Genomic DNA, 25,511 nt, shown 5'->3' on the forward strand with positions numbered 1-25,511 from the left:
CCACATAAAGGAAAGAAATTAGTGGCAAGAGTTTTGAACCCCTCAATTCTTCTCAGGAGGCTGAACTACTTCAATCCTTCAGCATGTGCATATGAGGTGGTTCTTTTTCATAATGAGATGTAAGAATCTTTCCCTCTTTAATCCATTTGCTTCCAGAACCTCCTGCTACTATTTGTGTGTAAACAGTTTGCAGAGCTGTTCAATTTGTCGGTGAATGATGACCCCAACACACAAGTTGGACTCCTTATTCCATGAATAGATCACTTGGCTAAAAGATCTTCAGCCCACCAAAAGAAACAAACAAACAACCCTACGCCTTCCTCCACAAGCAGATGTGTTGCATCCTTCCGTTGGTTATGGAAGTGCTTTTCTTTAGCAAAGTTGATGGATCCAATGTGTGAGGCCTGTCTTACAGACATTGCATAGAATTTTTAGGCAGCCAAAGCGCTTATGAATGAGGAAATCACTTTCTTAAGATTGATCACTGATCCCCACCCACAGTTTGGAGTGCTACTAACTTTTTCCCAAATATATGGTTCTTGCTAAATTCAGATTATGGCTCTTGTTAAAAATTAATTGCCAAGGAGGCTTTTTGCATTTGCACTAGGGCTGTGATAACTTAAATAGAACACAGGTTGTATACAGAAGATTCTTCTCTCTTTGCACTTTTTAGACGCTTATTGACCCCAGACAATTTTTGTTTATTGCCTTCTGGAATTGCATGCTTGGGACTTTTAATGTGCCGATTTTTTGCCATTTTACCTTTTAAGTAAGATTCAGATGATATGTTGGATATAAAATGGAAAGACACAGCACTAAAGGAGCTGATTATAAGACTTGGTGTTGGAACCAGGTTTCTGACATCATGGAAGAGCTAGTTTTTAATATTTTCCTATCAGAAGAAATGAGGAAGGTGTCTAGATCTATTAGTACCTAGGTGCAATGATGCTAATTCAGCTCTCACCTCAATAGAAGAAAAAAATGAATTATTGTTTGCCATGGGCTGGAAATCTAATCACAGAACTGTTTAATGAGGTACACATTTTGTGCAAAATAGTAGAGTCCAGTAACACCTTTAAGACTAACGAACTTTACTGTAGCATAAGCTTTTAAGAATCACAGCTCTCTTCAGCAGATGCATCATTTTGTGCAGTAAATGGGGAAATAAGATTGCAAAAATGTATGGGAGAGAAATGTTGTGGAATGTCCTTCCTCCTCCTTCAATGTGGCAGATCTCATGCAAATATGGTTGTTGTCAAACAGCCATGACTATTCACACTTTAGCCAGTTTCCAGTACATCACCATCTAGTTCCCATTTGTCCATTACCTGAGCACACCACGCCAGCATCTTCTCCATGGTTGCAGTTATGTTCTCCCCAAGGCTTTAGACGGCAGTCCCTGAGGGCAGCTTCTGTCCCTTTACATTTGACATCATCCAGCCAGATAGGATTAATTCCCCTTCCAAAATGAGCTCCTCGTGGGGCTGATACTGCTTTTCCACAGCCAAGTTCCCTGCATACGACTTGGGCACTGTTCATATCCCAGCCATCATCACACACAGTCCCCCACTGCTGGTTGTGGAGCACCTCAACTCTTCCGGAGCAACGACCTGAACCATTGACCAGCCTGACCTCATTTGGATCTGAAACAGTTAAAGGAACTGTTAGTTCACCCATTCTCACAGCTCCTCATCCTCTCGTTTTCATTTCCAGTTTGGGAAGGAGATCCATTGAGGCTACTCAAATGGGTAGCTGGCCATGGAAGATGCAATACAGAAATAAAGCAGACCTCTGACCCACTGCCAGGCTAGATTCCTGTGCTTATTGCCAGAAAGTCTTATGGGGAAAAAGAATGGTTTCTATCCCATAGGCCCTGGTCTAGTGTGAGCTCGACATTGTAAAGGCTAAGAAGTGAACTTAGTTAAGCCGCTATTTCTCATCCTCATACTGATCTCTCTTTGACAGGATGATGGATGAATTAGTCAGATCATATATAGTAAGTGCTCTGAAATTCTCTCTCTCCCCACACACACATACACACACACAGACAGAGACAGATATAGATATATAGATGCTCTTTCACTAGATGTTGATGGTTAGATGTATGACTAAATGACCACTGATGGTTTCTAATTGCTGGTGGCAACTAGCTGTGGGCCACATTCTTTTTTCACAAGTAGGGGCTGAAGTTTTTATCATTTCTGGGTAGATAATTTTTGGAGCTGTTTGGTGTGAATGAGCCTTGGGAAAGGGACGTCAAAGCTTCATCTATACGTCAATGGGAATCTATGCACTACTATAGTAGTTTGCACAAAAGATCATCCAGTGGATTGGCTTGCCTGCATAGGATGATCCAACTGTGAAATATTGCTATAGAGCACAGATGCACAACAAGAGATCCATTGTGGTGTAATCGTTAGAGTGTCAGAATAGGATCAGGGAGACCCAGGCTTGAATCCCCTCTGTAAAAGGTTGCTAGGTGACCATGGACCAGCCATACCCTCTTAGCCAGACCTTACAGTGTTGTTGTGAGGATAAAATGGAGGAGAGGAGAAAGGTGTAAGCTGCTTTGGATCTCCACTAGGGAGAAAGGTGGAGTATGGATGTAGTAAGTAATATTCCAGAATGTGTAAATGCAACTCAGACATGTGCTCTTGGTTTTAGGGGACTGATACTGCTTTGAATATAAGCATTATTCATGGTGGTGTTTGCTGACTGTTTCTGGCATCATTTATGGGCTGTAACCAACTTCTTTCAGAAGACAATGCAGCTTTAAACCAGAAAGTTTGTCTTGCCACATCCCATTGGAGTGGTTTCAGATGGACTTTAGCTGGTTTTTGTACTTCTAACATGTGAAAAATGTGTATACTATCTAACTAATTCTTCCCAGAGAATTTTCTATAACCTAATAGTTGCAATTAGAGATGGACACAAACCGAAATACGAACCAAAGTTCGTGATGAACCAGGCCGGTTTGTGGTTCGTGAACCGGTGGTTCATCAGAGCCCATTTCTGATCAACCACCATGAACTTAAGGCTGGTTCATTTGGTTCGTTTTTTGGTTCATCACTGCAGACAGTCTGGCGCCGATCACTCAGTTTCCTAGGCAACAGGGAATGGACTTCCTGTAGACTTTCTGCTGACCTGGAAGTGGCTTTCTGCTGGCCCGGAAGTGACGATTTGCTGACCTGAATGTGACATTTTCACGAACCAAACGAACTGGTTCACAAACTAGGGCAGGTTCATGAAAGTTCGTGCTTCGTGAAATCCGATGAACCACAAACCGCATGGTTCAGTTTTTTTCCGGTTCATGCCCATCTCTAGTTGCAATACTGTTCAGCTTTTTACCAGCCTGCCTCACACAAAGGAAGTTTGCAAGATCAGGTTGGAATATTATGACCCAAAAATCTGCTTTCTATCCCTTAATGTTTTTAAAATTCTGTAACATCCAGTCTGATTAAGAGTTCTAGCAAGCTTGAAAGCTTGCACATTTTGTGTTGAGTTGGTTGATCCTAATCAAAGGCATTACATGGATTTTATAATGAAACAAAACAGGTTCTCAAATTATATCTTGTTATACAAAATTACCTGAGCACTCCACACTCGCATCTCTTCTGTGGTCACAGCTATGCTCTCCCCAAGGTCTTGCTTGGCATTCTCTCAGAGATGCTTCCTTTCCTGTGCAGTTCACTCTGTCTAGCCAGATAGTACCAGACCCTTGTGTATAGCGTGCTCCACCTACTGCTGATAAAGCATTTCCACAATCCAGCTCCCGGCACACAACTTCAGCATCTTGCACATCCCAGCCATCATCACAAACAGTCCCCCACTGCTTGTTGTGATATACCTCAACTCTCCCTGAGCAGCGAGTTGAGCCATTCATTAGTCGGATATCTGATAGGAGAAAAAGCACACACATTAAACATAGAATCACATCTGTTGAATAAACCTACAAAGAGTTCCCTGAACATCCCATTGCTAGTACTACTAATACAAATTAATAACATCATTTAAATACCTGGGGCAGAAGGAATTCACGGACACAAACACAAACCAAATGCATTTATTGTGTCAAGAAGTTTCCTGGACAATAATTGATGAGGATTGGGAAAGGGCAGTTTCGGGTTGCTCCTCTTTGTAAACATTTGTACCACAGGTCAAAATTCATGCAAATTGAATCAAATAGGACCTTAGGGTGAAAATTGCAGGCTTTTTTCCTGATAAAATATAAGCAAGTGGGTAATCGATTGAATTGACTGAACTGATTACCATTTCTGTAGTTCTAAAAAAAAGGGAAAGTAGCAGACTATGTGTACGTGCCATTCATAATGGACAAAATATGATGTGGTTTGAGTATCTGTACCCTATTGTTTGGTACAGTGGTGTGATGGAGAAATGGACTCTGTTATCTCTGCTCTGTCATGCAGATAACATGGGTACAGAACCTGATTCTTGCTGGATATAGTCTGTAAGGTAGCCAGGGGAGGGACCATTGGCTGGACGATTTGCTCCGTCAAATGTATTTGTGCTATCAGAGAACTAGGCAATGAGGGATTCGGTTTCGCTTTCTCAGCCATGCCGGACGCTCCTCTCGGCAGGTCCGGGAGGAAACGACCGGGCACCCTGACCGGGCGGCTGATCTGCAAGGATTAGCCCCCAGGACTCCCAGTTAGGGAGGCAGGGTCCGGGACGCTGCGGGAAGAACCTCCCAGAATCAATGCGGGGGGGGAATTGCCCGTTTGTCCCTATGGAGGCCGGCAGACGTGCGCGGCGCCTTGAGTGCCGCCGGGCAACGAGAAACGGCAAATAAAAGAAACAGGTGGAAGCCTGTAAACAAGCGAATCCCTTCTGTTCTACAAGCGTTTGTGAAGGAGAGGTTGATCTGAAGAAGACTCGCTCTTCCCCTTCGGTGAGTTCCAGGTTCTGGCTGGCGCCCCCCCCCCAAATGGCAGTAAAGAAGCAAAGTCCCGCTCTCGGTAAGTCAATCTCGGCTACCTTACAGAAGGGAGAGTCGCTCAAAGAGTTGGTGCGCAGGGCGGTGGTGGAAGCCATAAAACCCTTTGTTGACAAGCTAAACGAAACTGATCAAAGGGTGGGCTCAATTGAAAGCGAAGTGAAAACCATTAAGGAAGTAGCGGGGGGGGGCAGAGAAGTCTGCTCTGGAAAGTGCGTCACTTGTGAAGGCTACGAAAAAAGAGCTGAAGTTGGTGGAGAACCAGCTGATCGGGCTACAGGTGGAACGAATGCAGACAACTTTGCGTCTCCAAAATGTGAAAGAGGAGGAAAATGAGGATCTGTGGGATTTGGTCTCGGAACTACTGGCGACACCCGCGAGGACAACTAAAGAAGAGGTTAAAAGCGCCATTTTGGAGGTCCGTCGGGCTTCTTCAAAATATGCAACAAAGCGACAGTTGCCTCGCGAGATCATTATTGACTTTTCATTTAAAAAGATTCGGGACACTATCCTATATAACTCATACAATGCGGATTTGGACTTTATGGGTCAAGATTTTAAAGGACGTTCCATTTCTAGTCCGGAAAAGACGTTTTAAGTACAAAAAGTTCGCAGCTCTTCTGAGGGACCATGGAATAAAGTATAAATGGTTACTTCCGGAAAGAATATGGTTTAGACATAAAGATCAAGCCTATAAGATACTATCAGAAGATCAACTAAAGGATTTTGAGGATAAAAACCCGGAATTCCAGTGTACCAAGAACGAAGAAAAGGAGAAGCCTGAGGGGGGGGGGGAGGAGAGCACCGCAGCTGCGGTTGCACAGAGAGAATTGCGTCCGGGACCCAGAAGGGGGAGGAAAGTTTAATTAGAATTTGAAATGTGTAATCTGTATGATTAACCACTCCATCATCATTTTATTGAGCTATTTTTTTTCTATTATGGCAGTATGAAGGGAAAACATTGAAGTGTAGTGTTGAATGTAGTTTATCCTTCCCTTTATGTCCCCTTTTCCCCGCCCCTTCCCTTTCTCTTCATGCTTTTCCTTTCCTTGTGATAGTCTTGTGTAGTGTTATTGTAGTGTTGTGTAGTATACTGAAAAATAAAAAATTTATAAAAAAAAAAAAGAGAACTAGGCAATGAGAAAAATCCTCTTCCTTGCCCATCCCTTCTGTACTGCTAGAACAGAATCATAGATCTGAGCGATGACTAGAACAAGCAAGCTGGCAATTGCTGCTTGGAATACCATCTTCAGTGTAGCTGAGATGTGCTCATCTTTGTCTGCTGCCTTTTTACTTTGGTGCACCTCAATTCCTGCAATTGCTGTCTGTTTCTTAAAGCATTCTGCTCTGCTGTCTCATAAAAGTACAATTGATTCTTTTTGGGGGGAGGGAACTCTACCACTTAAAATAGTGTGAAACAGACATTAGTTTGTAGTGTAGACATTACCCTTGGCATTTCTGCAGCTTTTGTTCTGTGCTTGCTTGAGTCATCTGAAGCTACTTTCTCTGCAGGTACCATTTTGCAATACACCCGATTTTTGCTCATGCCATGCTGTACTCTGCAATCCATGGGTTTATTTTGGGTGGGCAAGTGTGTGCATATGTGGGGGCAGAGGAAATAGAGGAAACAGTGAATACACGATCCAGCCTGTCACATGTTGGATGATATAAAAATAATTGAATAGAAAGAAATGTTCATATTCCTTTGCTCTGTTTTGATTTTGTGCATGTGCCTCTTACCTGTACATATGACACCAGCATCTTCGGTGTGAGTACAGTCATGCTGCCCCCATTCTTTAGCAGGACATTTACGGATAGAATTCTCTGACCCTGTGCAGTTAACGCCATCCAGCCAGATGGGACCACTTCCTGCTCCAAAACGAGAACCTCGAGGGGCTGATACAGCACTTCCGCATCCGAGATAATGACACACAACATTGGCATCTTCGAGGTCCCAATCATCATCACATATAGTTCCCCAAATTTGTTCATGGAATATCTCAACTCTCCCAGAACAGCGACTGGGGCCTTCTGCTAATCTTATCTCAGGTGGTTCTGTGAAAAAGAAAGAGACAAACAAAGAATGAGCATTTCTGAAACTGAATGAATTTTGTTTTTTTGCATTGTCACTGCTACAAGCGCACTTTGATCCTGGTTGAATGGGGAATGTAAACAGGGGACATAATTTGAGCAGCAGGTCACTCTGGAAATGTTCCTGTGGCATTTTGTTCAAACTGGCAAATCTTCTCTCCAGGCTTACACTCAGGGAAAACAGCTTCAGTGCGCTTGACACAGAACTTTGCTGCACAGTGCTCCGATTTGCTGGAATCTGTGATGTAATAAAACCAACTCCTCCTCCCCCTGCCTGGATTTTCCATCTATTTAAAATTAAATTTAAAAAAATGATAATAAATGACCACACAATGCTTTAAAGTTTAGAGAAAGATAAAGAGCCCTTCTGAGTCATGAGGTGACTAATTGAACAAATGGCGTTATTCACATGGTTGATAAGAACATCTGTCATCTATATTGCAAACACAGAATTAAGTCAGATTCATCCCTTAAAAAAATACCTTGTGGCATTTGTGTTTGCATGCAGCTTAGGTAGACCTGTAGTGGGATGGTACAAGCAACTGAAATTTAGTCTGTTTTGACTTTTCGAATTCTGCTTGACCTAAAACAAGCAATTGAAATTTAGTCTGTTTTGACTCCTTCGAATTCTGCTTGACCTAACTTACAAATAGCAGATACGTTACAAAACATGTTTCTAGACAGCACCACTCTAGATAGTAATTGGGTGAGTCTCATTATTAAATAGTATTTTTATTTATTTTATTTTTATTTTATTAAACTTATAGCACACTCACCCCATGAATGTAACAACATTGGTCATACCTATAAAAACAACAGTATAAATAAAATCTATCAGCATTATAAGTACAAATCCAATAAAGTCACTACTTGATGCGGTGCTCAGTATTGCACACCCCTTTCATTCAGACCCTATACAGAGGATGGTGAACTATAAGAAATAAACAACAAGACCAGGAGGGGAGATCAGGGGAGATTTTTCAAGGGTTTATTAAAAAATATATTTTATTCATTTATACCCCACTTTCTCCCCAATGGAGACCCAAAGTAGCTGACAACATTCTCTGCTTCTCCATTTCATCCTCACAAATACTTGAGAGTGACTGATCCAAGGTCACCCAGCAAGCTTCTATGGCAGAGTATGAGTCTTCCAGGCAGGCGTTGGATCCAAGAAATTGCAGATCATTTATGAAAAAATACCTATCACTACTCCTATACAGATACTGGGGTGTTCCTTGTTTACTCCCCTCTACTGGAAAACAGCATGCTGTTGATATCTTAGAATGCTCAGCTGATGTTGCCTTAATGCATTTCTATTTCTAGGAGATAAGACCCTGACTAGGAAAAAAATGGGGGTGTTGTTGTTGTTAGGGATTAAGAAATAGGCTAAGCAATTTGTGCTTAAACTGAGAAGAGTTCAGAAATCAGTGTGGGAGTTTCAACATGAAGTGTTTGGAAATTTGGAGAACTACTAACTGATTTATTACTTCAATAAAGAACTGCTGGCTAAGCAACATACTCAAAATAAGAACATGAGACATGCTAAGAAATCATATGAGAACTAGCTATTATTGTACAGATTCCTTGAACTATTTGTGGTGGAAAGATACTGCTGATTCTCATCAAAAAGATTCTATCTCAATGAGGTGTTGCTAATGGCTTTTTGACATGCTCACTAGAAACTACAGAAACTTTTCATTATAAATTTATACTATCTGGGCAATGGAATGGCTCAGGGCAGGAAAAACACAGAAAGTTATATAACCCCAGGAAACAAAGCTTACTTCTATACTATCCAGTGCAGCAAAATCAATGCTAGGCACATCTGATTCCTTCTTGCCCTCCTTGACAAGAGCCATCTCAACCATGTTCTCTGCTACTGCTGTGAACTGCTGGCCAGCGTGTAATTTTTTTTGGTTCCACTGAAGCCTGTGGGTGAGGTACTAAACACCTTTGTGTGCACTTTTCTTCACTATTTGCTATTGCTAGAACAGTGAGTCGTTATGCTTAATACATTGGGTTGATTCAAAAATGTAACAGTATTGTGTGTGATTTAACTTGATCTCGCTAGACTTTTTAAGAAGAACTTAACCTACTCAGGGTTAGGTTCTGTGACCTACTCAGAGTCAGAGAGTGGAGTGTAGGGTAAGAGCTATGAGGTACATCTCCTTTCCTAAGACAATAGTTGCTCACTCATCCAATATCCTTTGCCCATCTTTTCTCACTGTATTTCTGTTTTCTCCTTTCCTTCATCCTTTGTCCATCTTTTCTCACTTTCTTTCATTTTTCCTTTTCCCCCTTATGCTTGTTTGAAACTTCAGTTTCTGTTTCTGACAAAGAAGGAACATTGCCTTTGGCAACTGGTGGACCAAGCAGCAACCTTCCAAACACTCTTGAAAGAAGGTGTTCTCTTCCCATGAGCTAAGTAAACAGCTGTATCTTTGGGTGAAGATGACATATATGATTGCATGGTTCTTTACCTAATTCCTGTTGCATTCTGATGGCTGTCCCCTGATTACTATCAGTCTGTCCTACATGACATAAAAATGGTGAATACCTGCACATTCTACACCAGCATCCTTGCTGTGGTCACAGCTGTGTTCTGCCAAGGGATTTGCTGGGCATTGGCTTAGACTGTCTTCAGATCCTGTGCAGTTGACTCCATTCATCCAAGTAGGACCAGTCCCTTGTCCAAACTTAGCTCTACCGGGTGCAGCTATAGCATCACCGCAACCCACTTCCTGGCACACGACACGGGCTTCGTTCATGTCCCAGCCATCTTCACACACTGTTCCCCATTGTTGGTTATGAAAGACCTCGACCCGGCCAGTACAGGGATTTGAGCCACCCGCCAGCCTCACTTCTGTTAAAAGGAAAATAGAAAGACAGTCACCACCAATGCAGTTCATGGTAAAGCAGTAGGCTTTCTTAGCAAGCTTTTCATTTATAATAATAGCAGGTTGAACTCATGCATTTATCAGGTTGTTTTTTAGGGCCACAAAGCCCAACAATCAGCACAAAATCCTATGGCACTATTCTCCTTATGTTGATTTCCCAGTTATTCAGTTGCCAATCAGTTTTTTTGAGAAACTATGGGAACCAGAGATGTTGGGGTGGATAAGGAAAGTCTACTCCCTTCAAGACATGAAGTCAGGAATGAAGATGAAGCAAAGGGACTTGAGTTCCTCCTTAGTCAGCATCCACTCCATACACCTTTCTTTTCAGTTGTACACTTGGAGATGGTAAACTGACGTTCAGCTAACAGTCTTCCATCAAGGATTTCTGTGGGTGCCTCCTCCTCGCCAAGAGCAGAAGCCCCCTCCCGAGGTTCCTGTTCCAGGCCTTTTGGGTGCGGGGTAGGTTGAATGGGTTTCAGAAATAGGGAAGGAGTGAGTTACTATTTCACTCTCTTCCCTCTCTTCTTCCAGTTCACGGCTGTCTCTCCTGCTCTGAGACTACATCCTTCCTTTTCCTCTTCATCCCCCTTCCTCAAGCCTTTGGAAGGCTCCTCAGGGTGTGGGGCAGCCCCAGGCTCTTCCTGCCAGCCTCTTCATTGGCAGCTGCCAGGCCATTGGGCCTGAAAGGCCCCTTGAGCCCGCCCACCCCGATCCCCACTCCCTAGCAGCCACAGTTTACCACAGTGGCAAAGTTGTGTGTTCTCCCTGGAAGCTGAGGCAGGCAACACTACCCTTGCCTGGCTTGTATTCTCCAACCACATCTCTGCGGTCCTCATGGAGTCCTGGGTGGAGGCTGTTCCCCCTCTTGCTGCCGCCATGGACTCAAGGTTGAGCCGTACCCTGCCCCATGTCTTTGCTCATGGACCCACCCCCTCTGCCTTGGGAGGCAACAGGACAATGGAGCTGTTGCCTTGTGTCACTGTGGCTGTCATTCCTACCTCCACCCCTCCCTAAAGAGACCGATAGGGCAGGCAAGCCCCCTGCCACAGTGACAGCATCCCATCCTCCCAGAGCTGAGTCTTGCTGGGTAGAGAGAAGTTGCAACTGCCCATCCTTATCTGCCAGGGAATCCCAGGTCAGCCCCAGATCCTGGGATGGCTCTGCTGCCACTGGACAGGGCAAGGACAGAGTCAAGGGAACTATCTCCAGACAATTTCCTTTATTCAGCAGCTTCCCTTAGCCATCCCAATCCTGTTCTATGGCACTTTACTTCATGGAGATTCTTTACAATATATCCATGTGCAGGGCTTTTTTTCTGGGAAAAGAGATGGTGGAACTCAATGGTGGAACTCAGGACCGCACAATGATGTCACTTTGGGTCAGTTGGAACAAGGGGGAGTTTTTTTAAAGTTTAAATCACCCTCGGCGAAAATGGCCACATGGCTGGTGGCCCCGCCCCCTGATCTCCAGACAGAGAGGAGTTTAGATTGCTGCAGCGCGGAGGGCAATTTAAACTCCCCTCTGTCTGGAGATCAGGGGGCGGGGCCACCGGCCATGTGACCATTTTCAAGAGGTGCCAGAACTCTGTTCCACTGCGTTCCCACTGAAAAAAAGCCCTGTCCATGTGTATATACTCCTGTTACAGAAGTTGTAAATTTCCCTCTCAGAATGAAATCTACCTCCTCACAAAACTTGCTTTTTTCACAAGGCTTCCCCTTGATAAGACAGTGGTCACCAAATGTTCTTAAGAAAAATTCACCTCATGAACTTTTTCTAGACTAATTAATTTCATGAGAGTTTCCATATGTTTAGGGTTGCCACCTTTTTTGTTAATAGCCTCCTTGTTGTGCCTTTAACAGCAATGAGATGTGCAAGTGAAAATATTTATTTTCTTGCCATGCAAAGCTTCATCTTCTGATTCCTGAATACCAAGCCACAGCTGCCCTGGCCAGCTGACCACACCATTTAGGAAAGAAGTAAAATGTGAATCAACCCATAGATGAATGAATTTACCTGCGCATATGATGCCAGCGTCTTCTCCATGGTTGCAGTTGTTTTCACCCCAAGGCCTTGCCGGGCACTGACTGAGAGTTAATTCTGTGCCTTTGCATTCAACTTCATCCAGCCAAATGCGGCCAGTTCCTCTTCCAAAATGTGCTCTGGTTACAGCTGCTATTGCTGATGTGCAACCCAGCTGCCGGCACACGACTCTGGCATCCTGCATGCCCCAGTTATCATCGCAAACAGTGCCCCATTGGTTATTATGGAGCACTTCCACTCTTCCGCTGCAGCGACTTGATCCATTCACTAGCCTCACCTCAGATGTATCTGAAGTTGCAGGATCTGAGCACCGAACCACACCTAGGAATATCAATATTCAGAGAACAGGTTAGAGAAGAGAGCTTCTCCCTTGAATTATCATTGGAGATGTAGCGTTAGGACTAAGAAAAAAGGACAGAAGGAATTGTCTTGCTGGATCAGATAAGGTCTACCTAGTTCAGGGTTCTTCGGCACCAAGCAACCAAATACCTCCAGGCATTGGCCATTCTATATTCATCCGCATAGGAATCTAGAATTTAAGTATATACTGTCTATTCCTAGAAGTTCTATTAGCTGTCATATATGATATTCATGAACAGTTTCAAAGGAAAATATCAGCACTTTACATTGAATCTGGAAACACAACATATAATCAATGAAATATTTGCATAATTATAATAATCAGCTGTTGCATTTTGTACTTGCTAAAATTCCTGGTTTGTCTTCAATGATAGGGGGTTGCATCTGGATATGTGTGTACATATGTGCTGTCAAGTCACAATTGACATGTGGTGACCTCAGCAAGGGGCTGTTGAGGGAAATGAGAAACAGAGGTGGTTTGCCAGTGCCTTCCTCTGCAGGATCTTCCTTGGTGGTTGCCATCCAAGTACTGACCCTGCTTAGCTTCCAAGAACTGATGAGACCCAGCCAACATCACATAATAGAGGTGGTTGGCTGGGCTGGCAGGCAACCATCTCTGGGTTCCAGCACTGCCCTGCCTGTTCAGCCAGTGGGCTCTTGCCCACCTATGCGGCTCTGCTGCCCTGCCAGATCCGTGGTCAGGTTCCTCTACTTCCTGAGGAATGGCTGTAAATGTTGGATCCTGCCCACCAATCTAATTGAACAAAAGGAAGCTCCCTTAGCAACAACCTGAGTAATCAAAGTGGAAACCCACAACTAAGGGATACAGTCAGTCAGGTTCTGAAATTCTAGTGTATTAAAGTGGCGCAGTGCAATGAATAAATAACAATACTGTTATAAGCATATCAAAACACATAAACAATGTGCAATAAACAGCTCAAAGTCGGCCAATACAGAAATATCAAATGGTGCAATCAAGTTCATATCAGAGTTCAAAGCAGAGATGAAACATAGACAGCAAACCAGGGAAGCCGTGAGGACCCCTCGTTCCTGTTCAAGGTAAGTTCTTAGATAGATGTACTCTTCTCATTTTCTTTCAACAGGTGGAACAAGGAGATGGAACACTCTGGAGGACCGAGACCCGACAAGGAACCGGTCATCAACAACGCTTGTTTCCAGACTGCATCAGGGGCCAACAGACCTCCTCACCAAACATCTCTGCGCACGGCCAATTAAGAGAGATGTGACAGACTGCTGTTGAAGTTTGTAACAGTGGCAGCAGTGTTCTCAGAGATGTTTGGTCCTTGGGCCTCTGACGGGTGGTGGATCACTCTCCCACTCAGCAGTGACCCGATCCTGACCATTTTGGGCCCCCTTTTGGCCATTTTTCAGCCCCTTTTTGTCATTTTGGGCCCAATTCCAGCCCTGAATGGCCAGGATTGGGTCCAAAACAGCCAGGATAGGTGATGTCAGGGGGTGTGGCATATGCAATCAGTTATGCCAATGACACACTTCCGGTGATGGCAAGGGGTGTGACATATGCTAATGAGTTATGTTAATGATTTATGCTAATGAGTTCCTCCAGTTCTTTATCTACAAAATAACCCCTGCCACTGTGAATCCCCTTTCTGAAATGGACATAAATAATTGCAGTTCTTTAAAAAATTTTAAAAGGCATATAACGTAACTGTTAAAAAAATCCATTGCTGGCCTGATAAATCCTACTTCCCCCAACTATCAGCTGGTAGTGGCTATTACCTGGCTTCTGGACACCACTCATTAATCCCAAAGGCTGGTAGACCTCTGGCCACCTGTCTGTCAGAGTCATTTAATGTTTAAAAGAATGTGAGATGACAACTGACAGCTGTTAGCCAGGGTTCAAATCCCTTTACAATTTTAAGTGATGAGAGATGATTAGTAACATCTGATAGGGCCAACTTTCTCTCTATCCTTCCTTCCATTACTGCTCCTACTGCCTTTGGGAGAGGAAATTAGGCAGTGGCGGTGACGGTGGTAGAAAAATGGTCTCATTTATCTGAGACTTGAAGAAGTACCTCCTCCTGTCCAAAATGGTAATAAGAGTCTGAAAACTTCAGGATAATGAAGAGCACGCACCATCAAAGTCTGGATCTGAAGTTAATAAGAAAATTATTAAACCACACACCCTATTCAACACCCATGTAAGGCATATTACAACCATTTATTCTTGAGGTTACCATAATATGGATCAAGCACAGCCAGGACAGCCGAATTCAAAAGGGGAATTTCTGATCTAGGCTGAATAGAAGAAATGAGCTTTTTACCACAGTCCCAACCTGCTTTTCTAATAACAGGACTGGCCTTGAGCTCCTCCTAAAAGAGTCAGATAATGAGAAACTCATTCTGTCAAAAATGAGGAGTATAACACTTTCCATTGAATCAGCCTTCAGCTCTATCAATCACCTTCAACTTCAGCTCATACTTCCCACACCTTATTCACCTGACCTGACCACAACATCCAGGCACTGGCCAAGGGCAGAGAAATTTGCTCCTGGTGGCTTACATAAAGAAAGATAATCCACTCAAATTCTTCTCATTCCAGCAAGTCAATCATGTTGAGGAGTGGACCATGTCAAAGGCTAATCGAATTAGCACTGAAGCATATCCCTTCTCAATATAACAACAATAATAATATAACAACAACATTCAATTTATATACCACCCTTCACTTAACACCAATTCAGAGCGGTTTACAAAGTATGTTGTTATTATTCCCACAACAATCACCCTGTGAGGTGGGTAGGGCTGAGAGAGCTCTGGAGAGCTGAGACTGACCCAAGGTCACCCAGCTGGCTTCAAGTGGAGGAGTGGGGAATCAAACCTAGTTCTCCAGATCACAGTCCCGAGCTTTTAACCACTACACCAAACTGGCTCTTCAGGTGGAGATTGTCCACTAGAACCAGCAAGACTATCTCTGTTCCATAAACAAGCCTAAAAGCAGACTTAAATGAGTCAAGGACAAATCAAGGAAACACCAGAGCTGTTCATCTACTGCCCTCTCAGTTACCTTTTTAAGGAAAAGCAGCCTGGAAACTGTTTAATAAAGTGCAGCGGCTCTTTTTTTCTTTATTGCACAACAGAAGTGGAGAGTTTCTCAACCGGTTTCCCTCCTTAGTGATTCTTATATAAATTGTATTTACATACAAGCATTATCATACTTGCTTTCCGATTTTCAGTTCCTTCCCCAATAGCAAGCTTTCCTGTTTCACTGCATACTCAGCAAATGGAAATGTCATACTCATTTAATTTTCTATCCCTGTCCGGAGAGTCTCTCTATACAAGACATCTTACATGGGGACGCTCAAGTGACTTACTTTCTGTGAGGTCTTATATTCAAGTGTACTCTGTCTCCCTAGAGGTGCATGTGTATCTACAATGGGAAAATCCAGTAGCACCTATAAGACTAACAAAATTTGTGGTAGGGTAAGAGCTTTAGTGAGTCACAGCTTCAGAGTGTTATCTGAAGAAGTGAGCTGTGACTCACAAAAGCTCATACCCCACAAATTTTGTTAGTCTTATAGGTGCTACTGGTCTCTTGCTCTTTTCTACTGCTACAGATAGACTAACACAGCTACCCATCTTGATCTGTCACAATGGGAGGACAAGGGTAAGATTATTCACTCAAGTGTCCCCATGTAAGATGTCTTGTATAGAGAAACTCTGGATAGTGAGTGACAGCTGGTTCTAACCCATCAGTGTGTTCCTGGTTAAGATTTTCATGGAAGTTAAAATCCCATCTGCCGTTATGTTACTTTTTCACTATGTTTGGAGAGATTTTTTGGAACATTTCACAATCTTTTTTGGACTTGGTCATCCAGAACAATTTGGGCATCTTCATAGTTGGCTACTTCTGTGTTTATCCTGACTCCTGTTCTCAGTACAGATTCTGAGAGACTCCACTGCTTCCTCCTTTGGGAAAAATTGTCCTCCCTACAGCTTGCTTCCAGTTCTTTAACCAATTATACTCTTGATTCTCTCAACATGGTAAACCTTGCCTATCCCCATTGTTCTCCAGTTTGCCTTATGAGATAAGATATTCTTATTCAGAACTAAGTAAATAAAATTAATATATATAAAAACTAATTAGGCAGAGCCTAAGGACCTCTTGCATGCAATGTGAGTTCTCCAACCCTGAGAGTTAAATGCATGAGTCTGTAGGAATCCCTGTAAGCCTGACTCTCTTCTCATCAGTATCCCTTCAATCATTGCCTACAGATGAAAGGCCTGTAGCCAGCACAGGCACATTGCATTGTTGCCAGCATCTCGCTGCCCTCCCCTGCCTAGCTTTGGAAGCCAGCCCGGCTTCTGTCTGAGCCTTTGACATATGTTGCCTTCTCCTCACGGTGGGAGAGATTAGAACTGGCCAAAGCAGCCTTGGCTCTTTCAGGCGCAACCATCAAGCTGAGCACAGAGAAACTGGGACTGTTTCACAGCTCTCTGCAGACCCAGTGCCCATAGTTTGGCCCATGGTAGAAACAGGAGAGCTGGCACCAAGAATTATGACACCTGGGCAGACGGATGGAAGAGTCCCAGAGAGAGAAGGATCAGCAGGAGAGGGTTGTTTATTTTGGTTTAAGCTATCTATCATTTTAATCTACTATTGTAAGCCACCTTGAATCATGAGGAAAGACGAGGTAAAATTCTTACAATATAAAAGAGTAACCTTGTTTCAGACAACTCACTTTCTTTCCTGGAGTGCCACCAGAGGGCGCTGCCACAGAGAGAAGCTCAGGTGAGGCAGCCTATCACTCCAGAGAGTGCACCACGGTGGGAAGCCCAGGCAAGGATCAGGAGGAGAGCAGATGGCAATGCCCATCCCCTGCCTTAACCCAGCTGGGATCAGGAGCAGAGAAGGTGGCAGTGCCCATCCCCTTCACCCGGGTGGGATCAGGAGCAAAACAGGTGGCAATGTCCACCCCTGCTTCACCCAACTGGAATCAGGAGTGGAGCAGGCGGCAATGCCCTCCCCCTTCACCCAGCCAGAATCAGTCATGGAGCAGGAGGCAATGCCCTCTCCCCTTCACTCGGCTGAGATCAGGAGCAGAGCAGGTGGTAAAGCCATCCCCCTTCACCAGACTGGGATCAGGCACAGAGCAGGTGGCAATGCCCACCACCCCTTCACATGGCTGGGATCAGGCATGGAGCAAGTGGCAATGCCCACGCCCTGTCTTCACCCAGCCAGAATCAGGAGCAGAGCAGGTGGCAATGCCCACCCCCTGCCTTCACCCTGCTGGAACCAGGCGTGGAGAAAGTGGCAATGCCTGCATCCCTTTCACCCAGCTGGGATCAGGAACAGAGCAGGTGGCAATGCCCACCCCCCACCTTCACCTGGCCAGGATCAGGCATGGAGCAGGAGGCAATGCCCACTCACCCCTTCACTCAACCAGGATAAGGAGTAGAGCAGGCAGCAACACTTGCCCTCTCCTCAACCTGCTGGAATCAGGCTTGGATCAGGTGGCAATTACTGCCCCCCTTCACCCAGCTAGGATCAAGCGCGGAGAAGGTGGCAATGCACTCCCAACTTCACCCAGCTGAAATCAGGTATACAGCAGGAGGCAATGCCCACTCCCCCTTCACTCGGTTGGGATCAGGAGTGGAGCAAGTGGCAGTGTCCACCCCCACCTTTACCTGGCCAGGATCAGACATGAAGCAGGAGGCAATGCCCACCCCTCCTTCACCCAGCCGGGATCAGGAGCAGAGCAGGCAGCAATGCCACCCCCCACTTTCACCTGGCCAGGATCAGGCATGGAGCAGGAGGCAATGCCCGCCCCCCTCACTTTACCTGGCCTGGATCAGCTGCTGAGCAGTTGTCAATGCCCATCACCCCTTCACATGGATGGGATCAGGAGTGAAGCAGCTTGCAGTGCCCACCCCTCACCTTCACTGGCCAGGATCAGAAGCATAGCAGGTGGCAATCCCCAACATCCACCTTCAACCAGCTGGAATCAAGAGCAATGCAGATGGCTGGGATCAGGAGTGGAGCAGGTTGGCAATGCCCACCCCCTTCACCCAGCTGGGATCAGGCGTGGAGCAGATGGCAATGCCCACCCCCCCTTCACCCGGTTGGGATCAGGAGTGGAGCAGGTGGCAATGCTTGCTCATGCCTTCACTGGCTGGGGTCATGAGCAGAGCATGAGGCAATGGCCACCCCCCTTTACCTGGCTGGGATCAGGTGGGGAGCAGGAGTTAATGCCCTCCCCCCTTCACCCTACCAGGATCAGTTGCATAGAAGGCGGCAATGCCTGCCCAACACCTTCACCCGGTATGGGTCAGGAGTGGAGGAAGTGTCAATGACCACCCCCCCCCCCGCCTTCACCTGGCTGGGATGAGTCATGGAGGTGGAGGCAATGCCTGCCTGCCCACCCTCCCCTTTCTAGAGCCCATTGTATTTTTTCCCACAATGAGCTTTGTTGCTAGTATTTTAATAAATAAATAAATAAATAGTCAGTGGCTTTCTTTCCACAATGCCCTTCTCTTACCTCACCAGTCCAGAAGGGCCTCCCAGACCCAGGTAAGGACCAAAGGAACTCTTTTGTCTTTCCATAGAGATAAGGGGAAACTCTGCTGATCCCCAGCCTTCACCTTCTGTCTCCGTCTGTCTGGCTAAGCAAAGTATCCAATTTTACATTAGGGGCTCTGCCCCGGCTCACCCTGCTGGCCAGCCCCATAGCCCACTGTGCTCGCTAAGTATAATGGTAGTTAGAATAAAGAATGAGCAATTTTGCCTCCTGCCAGTAGAGCTGCATCAACACCAGAGGAAGAAACAGCAAGAGAAATTATCCCTTAATTCAAACTGTAGCCAAAATTAGATTTATAAGAAATGTTATATGTAGCCATGGTCCCCAAAGGGGAAACAAAGTGGCGTTCATTGTTCTCCTCTACTCCATTTCATATTCACCACAATCCTGTGAGGAAGGTCTGGCCAAGAGGCTGTAACTAGCCCAAAGTCATCCTCTAATCTTCCACAACTGAGTGGGTGTTCCAACCTGGATCTCCTTGACATTTTAACCACTCCACCACACAGGCTCTGATAGGTCAGGAAGATGAAAATCCCCTCCTGTTTTGTCAGAGAAGGGATATTTTCCACTGTCCCTATCTAAGCTGAAAGCCTGTGCTGGCTTCCATTGCAAATACCAGAGGTTTGTTCATAAGGTAATCTGTGCTGGGATGGCATGATTCTCTTCATTTTTATCACTGCAAGTCATACAGTCATGCTGAAGCTGGTTTCTTTTTTTAAACTTTTTATTCAGACGAGTTCCGCCTCCCAGGAGTGATGTCATCGTGCCACCCCAAGAGCACTCTGGTGCTTCAGTGTGATCTGATTTTGGCCCCAAACAGGCCCGTTTGAGACCAAAATCGGCCTGCAGTGAAGCACACACACACACCCACTTCCCAGAAGTGATATTATTGCACAGGCACACAAATGTGAAAAGCATTATGGGAGTGCAAGTAAGGTTAGTGCAGGATCCCCCGCCTCCTGCCAGGACAATAGGGAGACCTGGTAACCCTAGTTGGAGATAACCTGAGTCCCAATGTTCCAGTTCCCTCTGTTTGGGGCCCTGCAACTCTCATCATCATTCTGAATCTAGAAGGCCATTTTGAAGCTCCTAGCTTTATTTTCTAATTAGCTATGCCTGCTACAGACAACCTTAGCTTCCATTGCAAACAGCATCAAATGATGGTAGTGGTTCTTGACACAGGACAGGATGTCTCACTTCCCTTTCTCTTTTGGCATCATCATCCTGAACTCTGTGGCCAATTTCCAAATGCCTAGCTTTTTTTTCCTTTTTCTGATGAGCTGCGCTTTCCAGAAACAACAACTTCCAGTACAAAAGAAGGAGGGGCAGTTCTGGTAATTATGCATGTCAGGAAATTTTAATTCCTTTCATGTTTGGCGCTGCAACCTCAACAACCATTCTGAAGTGGATGACCAATTTTGATACTACTAGCTTCGTTTTCTTAGGTGTTATGTGGACAGATGGACAGATAGATCCTTTTATTTATATAGATGGCTGCCAGAAATGCTTATCACCGACAATTCCTAGAGCTATCCTCTGTCATTTCTGATTTTTTCTGGAAGTGACGTAAATGCTCATGCAACGTCATGTCCTTGCTAGAGATGGGCACGAACAGCAATATGAACAAAAAAAGCCACGGACAGCCCAATCCACTGTTCATGAGCAAGCTGTTCATAAGGCCCCGTTCCTGGCGAACATGTGTTCGTTCCAAGCCCTCTTCGTGCCGTTCGCCAGCCGTTCATAAAGCCAGACAGTCATGCATCTTTCAATCAATTCCCCTGGCAACATAGGCATGGACTGTCTGAAATCTGTCTAAACTCATTCTGGCTTTCCTTCTGGCTTGTAACCCCTCAAAGTAGCTTCCAGCAGACAGTCCAGTTTTTGCCACTGTGAAGATAAAATGACAGGAAAGGTAGGGACCCATGGATCATGGCTTTCCCAGGGTCCAATCTCTCTGAAACTTGAGGTGTCTTCAGAGGACAGTGAGGACTATGTCCCCTGCAAATTTGGTGGGTATTGGACATTGGAAAGATCAGTTTGTAACCCCTCAAAGAAGCTTCCAGCAGACAGTCCAGTTTTTGCCACTGTGAAGAGAAAATGGCATGAAAGGGGGAGACCCATGGATCATGCCTTTCCCAGGGTGCAATCTCTCTGAAACTTGGGGGGGGGGTCTTCGGAGGACAGTGAGGACTATGCCCCCTGCAAATTTGGTGGGTATTGGACATTGGGAAGGTCAGTTTGTAACTCCTCAATTAGCTTCCAGCGGACAGTCCAATTTTTGCCACTGTGAAGAGAAAATGACATGAAAGGGGGAGACCCATGGACTCTCCTTTCCCTGGCTCAAGTTCAGCTAAGTCCCAAGGGGGGCATTCTGGCTCCCACGAACCTCCAACTACAAACATGTTCCTGAACATGTCACGTCCGTCGATGTTCCTGAATCCCTGTTTGTGAATGGCAACAAACAATGAACATCATGTTCATTTTTTTCCCCTGTTCAAGCCCATCGCTAGCCCTTGCCACTATACCTCCTAGACTGGTAGAGACTCTTTCTGGCACAGAATCCAGAACATTTGGCATCAATAGTAGAAGAAAAAACCCGAACTGGTGAACTTAATCTGCTAAGCTTATGCAGAAAAGAGGAAGAAAGTGTGTGTGGGGGGGGAGGGGGGGATAATAGAACAAACTTTTGAAGATCTTCAGATTCTACAAGGTAAGACAGGGCTTCTGTCTGGTAATATCTGAATGATAGTTAATATCTGAAGGACCACCTCCTAAAAGCTGCCTCTTTCCTGTACTGTCTTGCTCAGCAGTTAATTTGGTTTCAAGATCTTTGTGTCATAAAGTAGAGATGAGTAGCAGTTAGAGGCAGATTTTTTTGTTGATAGCATTCCTCACTGTTCAGCTGGCTGATGTTTAGGCACCAGGGATCACCATGAGTCAGCTATGACTTGCAGGCACTCTCCACCACCAGGCACCAAGTCAAAGACTGTATGGCCTGCATCCTTCTTTGTTTTAAGGTGGTTTTAGCCTGTTGTTATGAGCTGAGGAGCTGCTGGTTTAATGGCTGCTGGATGTTGTAGTTATTATACTTGTTACAATTTTTGTTATTATTTTGCTAAACAAGGGCTAGTTTTATTTCTTTGGTTCTCTGAATCTGAATTTTTTGGGGTTTATGTTGTAAGTTGCCATGAGCAATTCACCAGTGAGGTGGCCTATACACTTTTTATATAAATAAATACCTGTAAGGAGGAAGGAATTTTCTAGGGCCAACTGTCCTTACCCATAAAAGATAAGACTCACCTGCTAAAATTCTAAACTCTAATATAATTATTAACAATATAGGTGCCTGTTCACATTTACTGCCATTTCCAGCAGTGTGATTTAATAGAATTTTTCTATGAATCAACAAGACAGAAGAAGACAATCGGTTATGTCCAGCTTGGGAATGTGCTCAGTTCAAACCTTGAAGTTAAGGCAGAAGGGTTTTTTTGGTTATTTCTTTACGCATTCTAAACAACAATAACAAAACACTTCTATATTTCTAATTTTGGGTTGGAGCCGAGCACACTCCCAAGTCCTTGAGATGATTGTAGCAAGTCCTGGAGATTCCAGGTAGTTCTTAACTGAACGTAGATGTGTTTGCTGTTGCCCTTCCTAAACAATAAAGCCCTACACATTTTTGCATCTGGTCCCTCTAAAACAGAGGGGGTATTTTGGAAGCCTTGCTATGAAGCTAACTGGAGAACGCTCAGAGCATCCAGCTAATATTTGCATGCCTTTGATGATTTGGCAGCCAGTGTTACAGACGATGATCAAAGTCTGCATTTCTTTGTTTTCTTTGCCTTATTTTTTAAAAAAATCATGAAGATAAGTTCCAGGACTCCTCCCCACCTCCTGTACTCTCAGTTGTTCTGCAAGAGAGGTGGGATCGGGTGGGTCATACACACTGGCCACTGTGCTTGCAGTGTAGGATAAGCACAATAACAAAATTCTCAATGGGAACAAACTAGCAAGGGGAAAGTTCAAATACTGCGCTCTATCCAGCCTATTTTGTATCTCTAGTCAATGAAAATTCCTTAAGTGCTTTTCCTCACTACCTAGAAAGAACTCTCAGGGCCAAGCTACAAGTGACGAATGACACTTGAACAGCAAGTGGATTGAGTGGAGGGCAAGTGAACAGGGAGAAATACACTTGCCGTTCAAGTGTCATTCGTCACTTGTAGCTTCACCCATAGTACCTCCTCTGCAAATAACAAGGATAAAACATTCACTGTGGAAATTTAGAGTCATCATGATTGGACTTTTGATGTATTTTATTTTTTAAAAATTCATGGTGGAAAGAGCATCACTGGGGCATGTTTATCCTTTTTCCTTGTGCTACTTTCCGAGTCTAAATTTCAGGAAAGCTGTGGGAGGAGTTAAACATTTTGCCCCCAAATTCTTTGCTCTCATGAAATTCAAGCCTTCTTTGATAGGAGAGATCCATATACACAATTCAGTGAAACTTTTAGTCTGGGTCTTAATAATTTCTAAAATGATAGGTTTTAAAAGTCAAGCACTATTTGGATGCATTTATCTGAATCCCCAATGAGCAGTAATTACTTAGCAGGGACCATAATTCTATTCCTGCTTACATTCATTTCATTTATTAGACTTATATCCTGCCCTTCCCATGAGCAGGCTCAGGGCGGGTCACAACAACACAAAAACATACAGATATAATATACAATAAAGCAATTTACATGAAAACAATATTTAAAACCAACAATCTCAATAGTTACAGATACAAAAAGGCATCTGCTATCCGATTCAGTTTAAGGCTGAATATGCTATAAAGCAGCTGGCAGATTAAAATTCATATCCAAGGCAGGGGGGGGACATGGGCAGTCAGGAGGGGCGAATTGCCTCAGCCAAAGCCCCTAGCAGTCTAATCCAGGAATGGGCTGGCTTCAATTTTGTGTGATATTTTCACCTACTTATTACTAGGATCCCTGTTGGTAGCATCTTAAATAAATCAGTAATTCTGTGCTGTAATCCTGAGTATACTCTTGCTTATGATCAAGAGGAGAGACTTGCTGCTTGAGAGCAAGAACTACCTGATCCAACATTCTCCACAAGAACCCAAGTTACGGGAAGGAACCAGGCAGTACACCCCAAACTGGCTGGTGGACCTTGAACCACCTTCTGCCCACCAACTCTCCATTCCGATCTCTACAAAACAAGCAATGCAATGGAGTTACAGCAGAGAGGAGAGAGGGAAGGCACACATTTGTGGAACTGAAGGAGAAATCACTCACCCCAAAGACAGGTCAGGAGAAGAAGGGTCATTGCCATTTCTCTCAGCCCCTTTTCTAGATGTCTCGCTGAAGAGGGGAGAGTGAAGGCAGCCATTGCCCCCAGGAATCCTGTGAGGTGGGAGCAGATTCCTCCCTTGGACAGAGTACTCAAGGCCTGGACGTGTTGCCTGCAGCTTGTCCTGATGGGACACTTGCTTAGGTCAATGCCATGGGCAAAGGTTGGGAGTGGAGGCAAAATGCTGGGGAGTGACTGGTGCAAACTGGGAAGGAGGAGTCAAGTTGAACTTGATTTGGCAAATCTGCTTGGTTCTGCTGATTCCAGCATTTGCAACAATGTGAATCAACTTTCAGTTCCCTCAAATGGGTATCGCAACTACCACGAAAGACACGGTGATATGAGATTTCCTAAGGGACCCTGGTGTTACTCCCTATGACTTCTGTGAGCAGAGCCAGTAGGAACTTGAGTAGCATTTCTGAACATACCTGCAGTTTCCTCTCCCTTATAAGCAAGTGAAAACAGCAGCAGCTCCCTCCTGGTGACAGCCCCTACACTTGGTTAGCACGAACCTGCAAGAGTCAGGAAGGCGCTGGTGGCATTCTGGAGAGGGGCGGTAAGACAGTGCCATGTAGAAAAGCTCTTGAAGTGATGTAGAACTGAATATTTGGATGTGGGGATTCTGAATGTTTCACTGGGGGTATGGTTTGTGTTCCAGGTTTTAGACGCATTGCTGCTTTTTTTTTGTCAGTTTTGCTGTTTAAAACATTTTGTAACCCTGACAATGCTCATTTCCTTGTCTCCCAGATGGTCAGTTCTATTTCTCTCATATACTAAGTTTGTATAGCAGAAAGCTCTGTGAAACTCACAATTTTTACCTCAAAGATAAATGCAACCCTCAGCCATGTATAGTGGAGACCAATCAAAGGCCTGACAATTGCCTACATTCTATACTTTAAGGTTGCCAACCTTCAGGGCTTTCTACTCATTTTATAGGGCTGTGTCATAAGAAGTAGCTCAGAAAGATGCATTGGTAGGGGAAGGGACTATTCACTACTCTGTTGAGTACTGTCTGCTGATGTAGACACGTACCTACTAAGGAGTTTCTCATTGCAAAACATGCCAAGTGAATTAATTGTGCTTTGTTTCGCAAAGGTTTAATTTCTATGCTCGGCTTTATGCTTGGTTTTCCAAATCTTCTGCTACTGTAGCCCATTGTATCTCTTTCCCTGATTGTCCTTACTATTGTACTTGTACTTTACTATTGTACTTTACTCAGCTGATGTCCTAGAAGTTGATTATATTGTATTTTCATTCACA

At 44.5% G+C, this 25,511-nt stretch overlaps 1 protein-coding gene across 1 annotated transcript in view; it reads right to left on the minus strand.

Annotated features, from left to right (window-relative positions):
* LOC129338538 (deleted in malignant brain tumors 1 protein-like) overlaps positions 1–24,396 on the minus strand; it is a 36,823-nt gene extending 12,427 nt beyond the window's left edge. The window contains exons 1-6 of the mRNA XM_054992847.1: positions 24,197–24,396; positions 11,956–12,303; positions 9,603–9,908; positions 6,695–7,009; positions 3,589–3,894; positions 1,329–1,643 (exon numbers count right to left, since the gene is read on the minus strand). Coding sequence (XP_054848822.1) covers positions 1,329–1,643; positions 3,589–3,894; positions 6,695–7,009; positions 9,603–9,908; positions 11,956–12,303; positions 24,197–24,290 — 1,684 coding nt within the window. The 5' untranslated portion in view covers positions 24,291–24,396. The remainder of the gene's footprint in view (positions 1–1,328; positions 1,644–3,588; positions 3,895–6,694; positions 7,010–9,602; positions 9,909–11,955; positions 12,304–24,196) is intronic.
* Between the last annotated feature and the right edge of the window lie 1,115 nt (positions 24,397–25,511).

This window comes from Eublepharis macularius, chromosome 12 (assembly GCF_028583425.1).
Source record: "Eublepharis macularius isolate TG4126 chromosome 12, MPM_Emac_v1.0, whole genome shotgun sequence".
Taxonomy (NCBI): domain Eukaryota; kingdom Metazoa; phylum Chordata; class Lepidosauria; order Squamata; family Eublepharidae; genus Eublepharis; species Eublepharis macularius.